The sequence below is a fragment of the Struthio camelus genome, chromosome 28 (genome assembly GCF_040807025.1).
Source record: "Struthio camelus isolate bStrCam1 chromosome 28, bStrCam1.hap1, whole genome shotgun sequence".
In the NCBI taxonomy this organism is placed as follows: Eukaryota; Metazoa; Chordata; class Aves; order Struthioniformes; family Struthionidae; genus Struthio; species Struthio camelus.
Genome location: NC_090969.1, coordinates 4,284,869 through 4,297,723, shown reverse-complemented (window position 1 = coordinate 4,297,723; position 12,855 = coordinate 4,284,869). Strand labels below are relative to the sequence as shown.

Here is a 12,855-nt window from a genome sequence, read left to right as displayed (position 1 = left end):
TCCGTCCTGAAGCTGCTGCTAAGAGATTAGCCTCTTCTTGTTTTTCCTTTTTCCGTTCCTTTGCTTGCTTCACTTTCTGTTTCTCCTCTCTCCCGTCATAGACCAATACTGCTACACTTGAAATCCTTTGTGAAGTTTGCCTTGCCACCCTGGCATGTGCTCCTTCAACTATTTTGGGCTCTCCGGAGTGGCCTGATGGACAAATACACTAATGGCTAGTGCATCATTCCAGTTCTGGAAAGTCATTCCCCCATAGTTCAACAAGGCTTGCCCTAGTCGTCCCCAAAAATCCCTGGCCTCTTTGTCCAAGCTCTGTCTACGCTCCTGCACTTTAGTCCAATCCACTCCTAATTTCCTACATGCTCTAATAGCTTCTACCAAGTTCCGGAGTCCTGTCTGGCAAGTGACTCTGTCCCCTGCGTTACTGTAATCCCAATTTGGATCGTTTGCTGGCTAACGATTTCTGTTTCCCCCAGTCTGTTGTACAAACTTTGCCTCTTTATTAACTATTTTATCTCGCTCGTTTGGTCAGAACAACTCTCTCAAGAGTACTTGGGTGTCCCGCCAGTTTGGATTATACCCAGTGCATATATATTAGAAAACAGCTGAGCGCTCCTTTCCGCATCCTCCCTCAACCTGGCCATTTTGCTTGCCCACAATGCTCAATCACTCGGACTCCAGGGCTGGCTAGTGAATACATGCAGTACCACGTGAGGGGGGTTAGCTCCCCCCGCAGCACTCGGTTGTAATGCTGCTGCAGTAGGTAAAACATTAGAAACCATAGGATGGAGTCCTGCCACGGGAGGAGGGGAAGTCTGAGTAAGGCAAGGAGAGGGACAGATAGACAGATCTTCAGGAGGCACCACCGGAGGAGTGTAAGGCGGAGCAGTAGCTCCTGGGGAGTTATTTGGGACACCTATATCTGCTGCAGCAAGAGTAGTTTTACACAGGGTGCCATTTGTCCTCCTTGGATATCGCCGGTCCCGTGCTCAGTTATTCCACACATACCAATAATCCATTCAGTGAGGATTTTCATCTTCCAATATACGTCATAGCATAGCGAATTTCGTAGAGTCGAAGGCTCCTTCTTTGGGTTAACCCCCACATTAATTGTCAGATGGACAATCATCCTGACATCAAGTGACAGCTAGCTTTTTGCATAACTTTACTGTACTGCCTTTTGTCTTCTTTTTTCCTTTTCCTTTTCTAATTTTGGACGTTTGGAGCCAAGAGGGTCCAATGGTGGTTGGCTACACTCCCATCTGGGGTGCCAAAGTGCTGTGGAAACACTTTGACCCTAGGTTTCCGAGGAGCAGAGCCTCACGCACATCTAGCAGCAAAATTTGATTTATGTAACTGATGCTGCAGCATAGTAACTGCTGGAGCTGGGTGCCTCCAGGGAGGGACCCTGAACAAAGAAATCCTGGCGTAATTAGACCCCTTACAGTTTTATTTCCCACCTGCCAGGGAAGGTCTCCCCCAATCCTCTTTACTGAGTCTTCTTTACTCTCCTTCTGGTTGGTGTCGCTCTCGTTCTGCTTGGTCTTGGCCTTCAGCCCAGGCTCGTTGCCATGTCCTTGTTCCCCACAGTCCCTTATCTCCTCAGAGGTCAACCCCAACCCACGTGCATCTCATCTTGTCTCCTGCAGTCTACTTCGTAGCCTCATGAGCTAGGTGTGTATCTTTATTAGCTGCTTTTAATGGGTTTGGCAGTTACATCCTCAGCAATGATTCTGGAGTTCATGGACGGTTCGGCCTTGAGGCCAGCATGCGCAGGGTAGGCAGTGGTGATAGAAACAGAGCTGCATGTCATACCCCAGCTCTGCCCTTCCACCTGAGATGCAAGCCCTGAAGACAGCAGGGGCCTGCTCTTGCCCTGGGGTGACTGGAGAGGGCAGGGGAGGCCAAAGCTTTTCTCCCACTTTCCCTTGGCTATTGTAGGCCAGTAGAGCAGTTGACGCTTTGCAGCAAAACCAAAGTGTGTCCGGCTGCTCTATGCTGGCCTGGGATATTGGAACGAGTGGACACCCCGTCCCACCCAGGACAAGCCAGATTCTTGCAGGCAGCAACTTTTGCCCCTTGCCTTTGGCTCCCTAAAAAAAGAACACTCACTCTGGCTGAGGAAACGGGGCTGTATCTTTGCGGGAAGTACAACAAAGCCATGAAGTGGTAGCACAACAGGGGCTGTGCTTGAGGAGTCGAGCTGTCCTGTGGTGGCGGGAGATGCCAGCAATGAGCCAGACCTTCCAGCACACTTGCGTGTGTCCGTGGTGTGCAGCACCATGGCATTGGCACAGCTGCGTCAGCTCTGCTCAAACGGAGTCACCTCCTGGCGGGAGGGTGCCACCTCACCCATGCTCTCTGGAGCCAGGGACACAGTGCTCCGAGGTGGAATCTTGATGTTCTCCTTGGCACCATCAGGTTCATGATGGTCTGTGACACCAGGCAACGGACTAAAGGTTCAGCATCATTTTCCAGGGGCTGGAGGGCTGCGAGAGAAAGGCACCGAGCTGAGAACAGACTCCCACCTTTGCAGAGATCCCAGGAATCCCCCGCCAGGCAGGGCCAGCCCCACTCAGCTCTTCCCATGGGGAGGAGGCAGCAGGTAGGACAAATGGATCAGCTGGCACTTGCCGGTTGGCCAAGCCCCAGATGCCCCCCAAATACCCCCTGCTCTCCCCCACATACGGACACAGAGCCTTCCTCACCTGGGGCAGGCCAGTGAACTGGAGCTCACTTCCCAGCCTCCTCCCTCCTCCCTGCCAGGGCTGCCTGACACAGCGCTGCTCTCACTCACCAGTGCACATCTCCTGCACCTTCTCCTTTCTCCGCTTCTTCACTTGCTGCCCGATGAGCCCTAGGCAAACACCTCCGCTCACCCCTCATACTCCTCACCAAGCCCCGAGCAGCACAGCTCCCATCTGGCCTTGCCAGCTTGGCCATGAAGCCTCCTCCCCTTGAGCAAGGCTGGCCCCAGCCCCGTCCCCAGGGTCCCCAGGGTGCAGGACCCAGGGACGGTGGGAGGGACTGAAGACCCTCCTGTGTGCCCGTCTGGGTGGGCAGGCATGGCCCTGGGCTTGTGGCTCACCAATGAACCTCACAGCTGCCTCCCGCAAGGATGCGTCCGGGTTCTCCAGGTATGGCAGGCTCAGGCACAGGTGTTGCTCCGCTCTGCTCCTGTCCCTCAGCAGCTGCAGACAGCACAAGGACAGGGGGTTGGCACCGAGCCTCCCCAGAAGGCCAGGCCTGTCCCTCCTCCCTGCTCCGGCCTCCTCTTCCTTCCTGTTCACGCCTCCTAGCTAGAAGCTGGCTGGTAGCCAGGTTCAGAGGGAGCAGAGGGCAGAGCGGGGCCTGCGGGTGCTGAGATCCCCGCCATGCTTCTGCCAAGGCCCAGCCAGGCCAGGGGCCCCTTCAGCACCCCAGCGGGCACTTAGAGCAGAGGGCCCTGCAGCACAGCCCAGCACAGCGGGGGCTCTGGGCTGCAGCAGTGCGTGAGGGGCACAGTTGTGCACCCTGCACACTGGCCATGGTGGCAGGCCTCGTCCCGCCGGGGCCCCGGGGGCTTTGGCCACGTCCTTACCACGTACTCCCCGATCTTCCACGTCTCCGCTCTTCTGGCCAGCTGCTTGAGCTCCTCCCACTTCAGGAACTGTGCAGCGCTCACCAGGGCTTCCTGAGAGGCCTGCAGAGCAACAGAGACCAAGAGATGCCACCGCAGCCACGGCAGGACACCCTGGGTCCCCCTCGTCTTGGCAAGGCTCCCAGCCTTTCCCAGCCCCAAATGGCAAGACGCAGCGTGCCACTAGGTCTGGCCCTCCCTGAAGGCAGAGGCAGCTCTGCCTTGTCCTTCGGCACACAGGAAGCTGGACCTCATGCTGCCATGCGTTCCAAGGCACACTTGGCAGCAGCCCTTGCCTTGCTGCTCACCTCCACCCACGGCATGTCAGCATTGCTTCCCCAAAACACTGCTCCCTACCTGGGCCACTCTCTGCACCTTGTCACTCACGTGGAGGAAGAGCGGCACCAGGCTCCTCTGTGCATGCTGCTTCAGGTTCCGTTTGTTCTTCCCCACCACAATCTCCAGCAGGTCTTTGAAGAGGAGCATGGAGAGCTCTCGCACTCTGCTGTCTTCCTGCGGGCAGGGAGGAGAGGAGGGCAGGCCTCAGCAACGACTCCAGGAACGGGGCCCGACAAGAGCGTTTGCTGTTGTAAGGCCTCGTCCTCTCTGGGCACAACTGTCCCCCAGCCCGGCCAGAGGTCGGAGCTGAGGACAAGCCTCTGCTGAGGCAGCCTGGACAATGAGGGTTGTCGACAGCAGCACGACAAGCTTCCCTGGGCTCTGTCTCCCTCTCCCTCTGGAGGGAGCTTCTTGGATTTCCCGAGGGCTCCATCAGGGCCCCCGCACAGAAAAGGACAGAAAGGGACAGCCCCGGGGCACAGCCTCTCCCTCACTCTCTAGCCTGCTCCTGCTTCTCTGCTCATCACTGCCCCAGGCCACGGCCGAGAGCAGACAGGGGGCTGGTTTGCTCTACTCCCACAGCCCAGGACACCAAGGCCAGCACAGGCCATGGGCTGAGAACCACAGGGCAAAAGGTTTCCTGACACACAGCAGGGCCTGTGCGGGGACGTGCCAACAGGCACGTATGCAGAGGGGCACACAGCACCCAGACCACGCATACGGACCCCCGGACACACCAGCAGAGCCCCGGCTCTCCCACCAGCCTTACGTCATCAAAGCGTGGCAGAAGCTTCTTGGCCAGCTGCAGAACAATCGGGTTGGAGCCCTTCTGTTCCAGGTAGCTGAGGATGTTTCTCAGCAGCATCAGGCTTCCCACACACACTTCCCTGCAAGCATGCTGCAGCCACTCCATGCTGTCTGGGAGCAGGCTCTGCATTCTCCTTTTCTGTGGGAAACACACAACTTTCTTTGTGGGAAGCAAGGACAGACCCCCCCCCCACCCAAAAGTGCTCTGTGTGCTCTTTTCCCATCAGGGCTCAGTGGCCAGGGCCAGGGCTCTGCACACACACAGGCCTTGGGCACAGAGGCTGCAGTGCAGGGCACAGATCTCCAAGGGGGCCCTCAGCAGGCACTGGCCTCTGTAAGGACAAAAGCTGCTGCCTCAAGGCCCAGGAGCACCTGGCTGCGTTTGCCCGGCCCTGTGCTCCAGCTCATTGTCCCTCTCCCGGATCTTCCCAGTGGGCATTGGTGCCTTTCTCCTTGTGCAGCACGGCCAAGGGCCTGGCATGACACTTGGGGCAGATGAATGGGGCAGTGGAGACTTGGGAGCAGCTACCGCACCTCCGGATTGCCAGCAAAGTCCAAGCCACTCTCTGACCCAGTGTCTCCTGTCAAGCCCCAGGCTGCCAGCACGGCTTCACCCGCCTGCCCCCCTCCTCACCATCTTGGGTCTCTTCAACAGAGTCACGAGGCCTCTGAACGCCAGTCTGCACATCTCCAGGCTCTCACTCTGCACATAACTCTGGACGAGTGGCAGGACCTCCTCATCCATGTCAGCAAGGTCAGGGCATTCCAGCAGCTGAAATGCACTCAGCACTGAAAGACTGGCAGAGCCGGCAGGACTGCCTGCAGCATGCAGCTCTCCATCCCACCCACCATCCAGGGCAAGGGCACCAGGCCCTCACAAAGCTCAGCCCAAACACAGCAGGCATTGTGCAGACACCCCTGGGCCCTGCTCCCAGCCCTGCACCTCATGGCACGCTGCACACACCGCTCGCCTCCTCCTCCCGTCCCCTGAACCCTCTGCAGCCTCTTGTTCTCATCCCTTGGAGGAGCAATTGAACACACAGAGAACTGCCACAAAGGAGGCACAAAATACAAGTGCTTACGAGTGGTCGCCCAGCAGAAACGAGCCAAGGCCGGGGCTACTAACAGGAGCGTATGCATTGCCCCAGCTCCATTCACCAGCATCACCCCACACGCATGTGCACAAGCGAGCTACAGCATTTAGAGGCCCCTCCAGAGAGGCACTGCTTGCCATGAGGCCCACCTCGACAAAGAAAGCCATGACAGGCAGCTGATGAAACTGGTCCTCCCTCCTCAGAAGCCTTGCCAGCTGGTGGAAGAGCCAGCAACGCAGGTGACTGGGAGCCCCCCTCATCGCTCTGTCAGAGGCAAGAAGGCAGTGCTGGGCCTCAGGTGAGCAGGCAAACCTCCTCTGGCATCTCTCTGCCCTCTCGAGCCATGTCCCTCCAGCACAGGGCAAGGCAGGCCAAGGCAGTGCTTGGCACGCAGCTCCTGCAGCCAGCGGCATTTCATCATGGAGCACTGCTCTTGCCCTACCACACCTTGCCATTAGAAAGCCAGCGTCAGTCATCATTACGTTCCTTCTGGTGGGAGACCGGAGAAACAGCCTTCCTGCCCAGGCGGCATGGCCTGCCCACACATCCCCGCTCCTGCCCGCTTTGGATTCCTGTGCCCCTGGGCCCTCCCCATGTTCTCCTGTGCCTCTTGCACCTTTCCTGGGGCTCTGCCCTCGGGGGCACTGCAGGCACACCGTCCCCAGTGCTCTCGGTCATGTGAGCCCAGGCCCCACAGGACGGCACTCCAGGCCTTTGGGAGGGGACCACTCCTGCACGCGACCCTCTCCCACAGCTCCTAACACCACCTGCTCCCCCAGCAGCTCTCCAAGCTGGGCAGCATGGCAGCTCCCAGGGCCCTTCTGCTGGGCGAGCCCTTGCCACAAGGGCTGAGGCTGCAGCCCCTTTCTTGGAGAACTGGTGCTCCCCCTCCCCCAACAAGAAGCACAAGGGGTGGCACACCCCACATCCAGGGAAGAGGTGCTGGGCCACAGCAGGCCGGAAAGGGCTCTACCTGGCCAGCACCACCACTCCCTTCTGGGAGGTGTCCACATGCAGAAATAGGTCCCAGCCACCCTTCCTCTCAACAGCCACGGCTATGGTCTCATAGTGAGCGCAGCGCAGCAGACTTTTCATGGCCTGCACGGCGCACCTGCATGCACAGCAAAGCCCAGGTCATACTGGCAGCCTGGCCCTGCCTCCAGGTGCAGCGCAGAGACAGGGCCACCGGGATCGAGCACCTGACGTGGCTGGTGGGACGGGACTCATCCCCTTGGCATTCCCTCAAAAACATATTTGCTTCCTGGTGGCTGAACTCTGCTGTGAAGACCATCTGCAAGAGCAGCGCCAGGAAGAGCTGGGGGAAAAACGCCTTCACCGCCTCTGGGCAGACGGGCTCCCGGACGATCTCACACAGTGCCCTCGTTGCCTGCAGAAAACACCCAGACACACCTCGCACTCCCGAGCAGCCCCCGGCATGCTTCCACAGCCCTCGAGGTGGGAGGCTCGGGCACAGCCTTGGAGCATGGGAAATGCAGATGGAGGCCTCAGCCTGGCTGCCTGACCAGGGCCAGCACCCGCAGGCTCTTTGGCCTCAGCTCCTGGTTGTACACAGTGAGCCTTCCTGCCTCAGCATGACCATCACCTCGGCAGGCTTCGTGTAGCGTGCACGCTCTGCCAGGCTCCCTGTCCCAGGCCGTGCTGCCTGCCCAGGTTTTGCAGGAGCCCTACTCCTGCCCCTCACCTTGCCCCGAACCTTACCCTGGCTTTCCAGCCTGCTGAGCGAGGTCGGCGGATGCAGGGACAGGGTATGCAGGATGGACATTTCCTGGGCATGGCCAGCTTGGCTGTTTGTGTGCAGAGAGGCCAGGCAGCACTTGGCAGCCCTGTGCGCTGGCGCAGTCGGAGGCCTGGCGCTGGGCATGTTGTATCCATGGGCCCAGGGGAGGTCCCTGCTTGGGGACACTCCGGCAGGGGAGAGGGCGAGAGGGGGCCTAGAGAGGCAGGCACCAGCCTGGGGGCACGGGAGGCCTCATCCCCTGACTCATGGCCAGCGGAAGGATGCAGTTGTTGTCCCTGTTGGAGCTGGACTGCTTGTGCAGTGGCCACTCCTCCAGCAAGCTCAGCAGCTCCCGCAGCATGTCCAGCGCAAGCATCGGCTTATCCATCAGCACCTTCCACATGCTCACGGCAGTGCTGCAGGCCAAGAGCGCTCTGTCAGTGGTGCCTCCTTGGCCGCAGCACCGTAGCCTGGGCCAGCCCTGGAGGTCCCCAGCTGTGTGCCAGCCCTGCCCCTGCCCACCCCCTCCTCCCTGGCAGCCCCAAGAGGGTCCTGTCCAGGCAGGCAGGACATGACCAAGCTGAAGCCCCTTGCACCATGGCCCAGGAGAGCCAGGAGCAGGTGCTGTGCTGGGTAGCAGCACCATGGGGCATGTGGCCAGAGGGCCACCAGGGCAAGGCAGGATGCTTGGGAGCAGGCTCACAGTGCACTGGCTCTGCAGGCAACCCTAGCTTGCTGGTGGCCAGCAGGCTGCAGCTGCTGCTGGGACTCTTGGAGCCAAGTCTCTGGCTAGTCCCCGCTCAGCGACAGTGGGAGGCACAGCAGTGAGAGCGGGGCTGCTACCAGGCAGCAACCAGTACTCTAGGTGCCACTCAGAGCTGCTTCCTTCTCCACCACCACCTCCGTACCAACCCCAAGGCCCCCTCAGCCCCACTCATTAGGCATCCCTTTGCTCATCCACGTCTCCTCAGGACCCCATGGCCAACAGTCCCAGCAAGGGAAGTGCTCCTCACCCTCACGATCACGCTGATGTTGCTCGTCCACAAAAGGCAGAGCTCATTGTCGGCTTCCCTCTCCTTCTGGGGCTCCACATACTCTGGATCATCCTGCAACATCGCCCGGCCTGAACAGCAGCAGAAAGACACAGTGGTCAGGAGGAGTCATGGAGAGCTGCAGGTGGCAGACTCATGGCGTCAGAGAGCAACCAGCCTGGCAGAAACAAAGGGCATGCCAGGAATGTATGGGGAGCAAGATTCCCAGGGAGGGTCGGGGCCTATTCCAGGGCAGAGAAGGGCAGTTGCTTCAAAGGGTACTAAAAGCCCCACGGATTTGATTGGACTTTCCAGTGGGAAGCCCGACACAAGCCGTAGCCTCTGAGCAGGGGCTGCTGAGCATTTTCCAGGCCAGTGGTATCCAGGACAGGTACTAACAGCCTGCTCCCCTGCTCCTACATCAGCCGTGCCTCCTGCTCCTTTGCCTCACTGAGCAGAGGGGCCAAGGCAGTGCAATGCCTTCCCCGGCCTTGCCAGCATGGCCGCGTGCAGAAGCACACAGCCCAGCACTGCTTCTCTTACATCTTCGCTGCACAATGAATATGAAGAGGCAATGGAGAGCATCCAAGGCCCCACACTTGGTCTCCGCGTCCTCGTACGCACAGCAAAGGATGAGGCAGCCCACCAGCTGTCCCAGCATTGGCATGGGACAGAAGTGCCTTCCCATAGCAGGCAGGGCTCTCATCCACTCCTCCAAAGGGGTGCCACACCTGCGGAAGGCGGGTGGGACAGGTAGAAGAGCTGACGGGAGGCAGTCACCACCAAAGCCCTGAAGCCAAGACTCTGCCCAGGCATGGATCCCAGGGGAGCCAAAGCTCTCGATGGCCCTGCAGGCCTTGCCTGCCAAAGCAGCAGCCCAGCACAGGCAGCACTGCCAGGCTGCGGCTCACATCATGCTCCGCGCGCACTGCTCCCCTGCACAGGGCTGGGGGCACAGCTGGCTCCTGCGACAAAGGGACTGCAGAGAAAAGCCCATGGAGAGAGCGCCAAAGAGCTTTGCTTCAGGGCAGAGCCTTGCTCACTGCCTTAACCTGTGCCCACGCTTCCCTCCGAGGGACCCCTGAGCTGCACGGTGCTCTGGGCTGTTGCAAAGGGCCAAAGCGGGGGCTGCACGGTGCTTGGCTCCTTACCTCCAGCGAGGAAGAGTTGGCCAGCAACTTGCTCAGCCTCCCAATCCTCCCCACGGCCCTCTCACGCACAGCTGCTCTCTCCGTCTTGCTGAAGGGCAGCAGCATCTGCAAGGAGAAAGGCTACTGCTCTGCCCGGGGAGCTGACGTCCACTCCAGCAGAAGCAGCTCTGCTAAGCGCCTGCCTGCAGTGATACAGTGCACCAAGGCTTCCTCGGAGCTACAGCCAAGCCTGGAATGGCCTTCCTGCCCCTACAGGCCCCAGCCTGCAAGGCCCACCTTGCCCTCAGGCAGCCAGCCACACCTAAGCCCCCTCCCAGCCTCTGCTCCTGTGCCTGCACATGGCCCCGGGTGCCCTCTTCAGGATGGCAGGGCTTTCAGGCCACACCTTCCCTAGGGGTCTGCAGTGGGCAGCCTGGCCTCCGACCTCTTGGCATGGCAGAAGAACCAAGCTTCCAGGCTCGACTCCCCTTGCAGGACACGCAACTCCCAGTGGGTCTCTGCCCCATTCCGATCTGGCAAGGAAAGCACAAGGCACGGGGAGGCAGGGGGGCAGCAGCACCAGCTGCCATCTGTGCGGTGCCTAGAGAAGTAGGGTGACAGTCCTCGCACTGCTCTGGTGCAAGGAGAGCTTTGGGGGCAGAGGTGGCCCAGGAGTGTTCATGGAGGAAAGAGCCTGCAGCGTGCTGCCTGTACATGGCACTCGGGTGGGGAATGTCCACTCGAGGGTGTCACTTCCCTCTGCTGAGGAACAGGCCCAATGCAGCCCACTCTTTGCAAATGCCACACCTGCAAGATCTTCTGCAGCTCCAGGAGGCTGGAAGTGGCCGACTTGAGCACCAGCACCTCCAACATGCTATCCATGGCATCGAGGGTCCATGGCAAGGAGGACAGGGGGTTGTGGCATTCCTTCCCCACTGCCTCTGACCCACAGCAGACTCAGTTGGACCCCTGCTGCCCAGGGAGGACACCCGCTGCCCTGCACGGGCCAAGCAGAGGCCTCAGGGCAGGAGACCTGCTGTGCACGGACCAGCCCCTGGGCACTGCCCATGGCCCAGCCCCACGGAAGGGCATGAAGGCAGGAGGGTGGGAAAACAAGTCTGAGATCCTGCCCAGCCTTGGATCTATCTGGCAGTTGCCTCTCAGCACAGCGGAGCCAGGGGCAAGCCCAGAGGGGCTGGCGGGCTCCCTGTACCTCACCCAGCGCCTACCTTGGAGTAGAGGGACATGTCCACGGTCTCCATGTCTTCTCTTGGAGGAAGCAAGAAGACACTCTTGAAGCAGGCATGGAGGAGGCTGCTCTTTTTGCCCTCCCCAACCGGCTCCACTGCACTGCAAAGAGAAAGAGAGAGAGACAGCAATGCCTCTTGGACACTGGTGCTGGGAGCGGTGCCTGGATTACCTGGGGCCCTCTGCCCTGCTGACAAGCCTGGGCCAGGGGAGAGCAGAAGTGCAGCAGACAGCACCGCCAGCCTCCTCCCACCATGGTGCACACCTCCCGGCCAGGGACGGTGCCATCAGGCACATGCTGTGCGCAGGTCCTGGCCAAACCAGGGGCTCTGCTAGGTACCTCATTGCCGTGATAGCAAGCCTGGCTTGCTGACGCACGGCTGTGCCCAGGCGCTCCAAGGGCTCCTCTTCCAGCAGCACCTGCAGAGCACAACCCGCATTCAGCGCGGCAACTGCCACCACCCAGCACCAGCAGACCCAGGGCCCAGCTGGCCTCGCCCCTGTCCTCACACCCGCTGCCTCTCCCCTCACCTCGATATGCTCGGCCAGCTCCTGTCGGCAGCAGAACACCTCCAGGCCCAGGACAAGGTCTTGGCGCTGCTGCCTCCGCAGAGGCTGCCGATGGACGCTAGAAACTTCAGCTTCTGCGCCTCTTGCTGACAGACGGGGAAGAGAGACATGGGGGGTGCGAGAGGGGACAGGGAAGGCCAGCAGGACCATTTCCTGCGCTCAGGGGGAATTTCCTGCCTCGCCATTTTGGGCCAGGGCAGCACCAAACTCCTGGGCCGGGGCCGGGGGCGGAGGGGCGGGGCCATGGCAGGGACGGGGCGCCAGCCGGGCCCCCCGCGGCGGGACAGGCAGCGCAGCAGGCTGCTGGGGCGCGGCCGTGGCGCAGGGACAGCCCGCCGGGCGGCCATTGGGCGGCCTGCGTGTCGCTCAGGGCTCACCCCGCCCCTCCCGGGCACCCATTCGCTCGCTGCCTCCCCTCGCTCCCCGATTGGCCGGGCAGGGGGCGGGCTCTCCAGCCGGCCGCCCGCGGCAGCTGCTGGCGCCAAGCAGAAGCTGCAGCTCGGCTCTGTGGAGAAAAGGAGGCTGCAGAGAGCCGCTCGCTCTGCCCGCAGCCCCACCGCCTCCGGGCAGCGTCATCCCGCCCGGCACCTGGCCCCTTCTCTGCACGGCACAGATTATTGGCCTTGCCCGTTCTGCTGGCACCCGGGGCCATGGCAGGGCTCCCAAGTGGGCGGAAAACCACAGGGACGTCGGTCAAAGAGCTGGTGAGCAGCCTGCACTGGTTCAGGCTGGAGCACGTCATACAGCGTAGAAATTACGCCCTCCACTCCTACAAGTAGGAGGATGTTGGCCCGTTCAGCTGGCATGGTTGGAGCTGGAGAATGATGCCTGCCCGTTGCCTAAAAGAAATTGTTGTAAAACCTAAAACCTTTTCCCTGTGTTTCACGAAAGCCAGACAGCTAACCTCGTGTGAACTCAAGGAGCAATTTCTCTGGGATGACTGCATGAAAACTGAGGGTTTTTTTCTTTTTTAGGAGAAAAAGCACTCTTTCTTTTCCAAACCCTTGAGTCTGTGTTCTTTGACCTTCATATGTGAGTCTATTTCAGCCTAGCAGGCTCTTTTCACACCTGTAGGTGTTGATGTTGACAAAGGCACCGCTGTGCTTTCTAGTGTGGCATGCTAGCACCTATCCCAAGAAGTGGAACTCTCTCTGCTTATTGCGTTGTGGCCAAGCAATACATCCCCACAATGGAAGAAGGTGGAGGGCAGAAGCCTGGCTGTGACTGACCACAGGTGTTGCCAAGAAAGCTGGATGAATCTCAGCACAAAGGGAGCCAC

General features: G+C 60.1%; 1 protein-coding gene and 1 long non-coding RNA gene across 2 annotated transcripts; both read right to left on the bottom strand.

The window, feature by feature from the left end:
• Nucleotides 1-2,278: 2,278 nt before the first annotated feature.
• Nucleotides 2,279-5,562, bottom strand: LOC138062630 (maestro heat-like repeat-containing protein family member 7). The gene is made up of 7 exons (XM_068921497.1): nt 5,400-5,562; nt 4,728-4,904; nt 3,995-4,132; nt 3,581-3,682; nt 3,089-3,191; nt 2,798-2,857; nt 2,279-2,489 (listed from the first exon to the last, which is right to left on the bottom strand). Exons 1-7 carry the CDS (start codon nt 5,508-5,510, stop codon nt 2,323-2,325), a joined length of 858 nt encoding a protein of 285 aa, XP_068777598.1. The 5' UTR covers nt 5,511-5,562; the 3' UTR covers nt 2,279-2,322.
• Nucleotides 5,563-7,894: 2,332 nt separating this feature from the next.
• LOC138062512 (uncharacterized) lies at nt 7,895-9,889 on the bottom strand. Its single transcript, XR_011136510.1, has 3 exons — nt 9,780-9,889; nt 8,611-8,720; nt 7,895-8,013 (listed from the first exon to the last, which is right to left on the bottom strand). It is a non-coding gene; the product is annotated as an uncharacterized lncRNA (long non-coding RNA).
• Nucleotides 9,890-12,855: the final 2,966 nt, after the last annotated feature.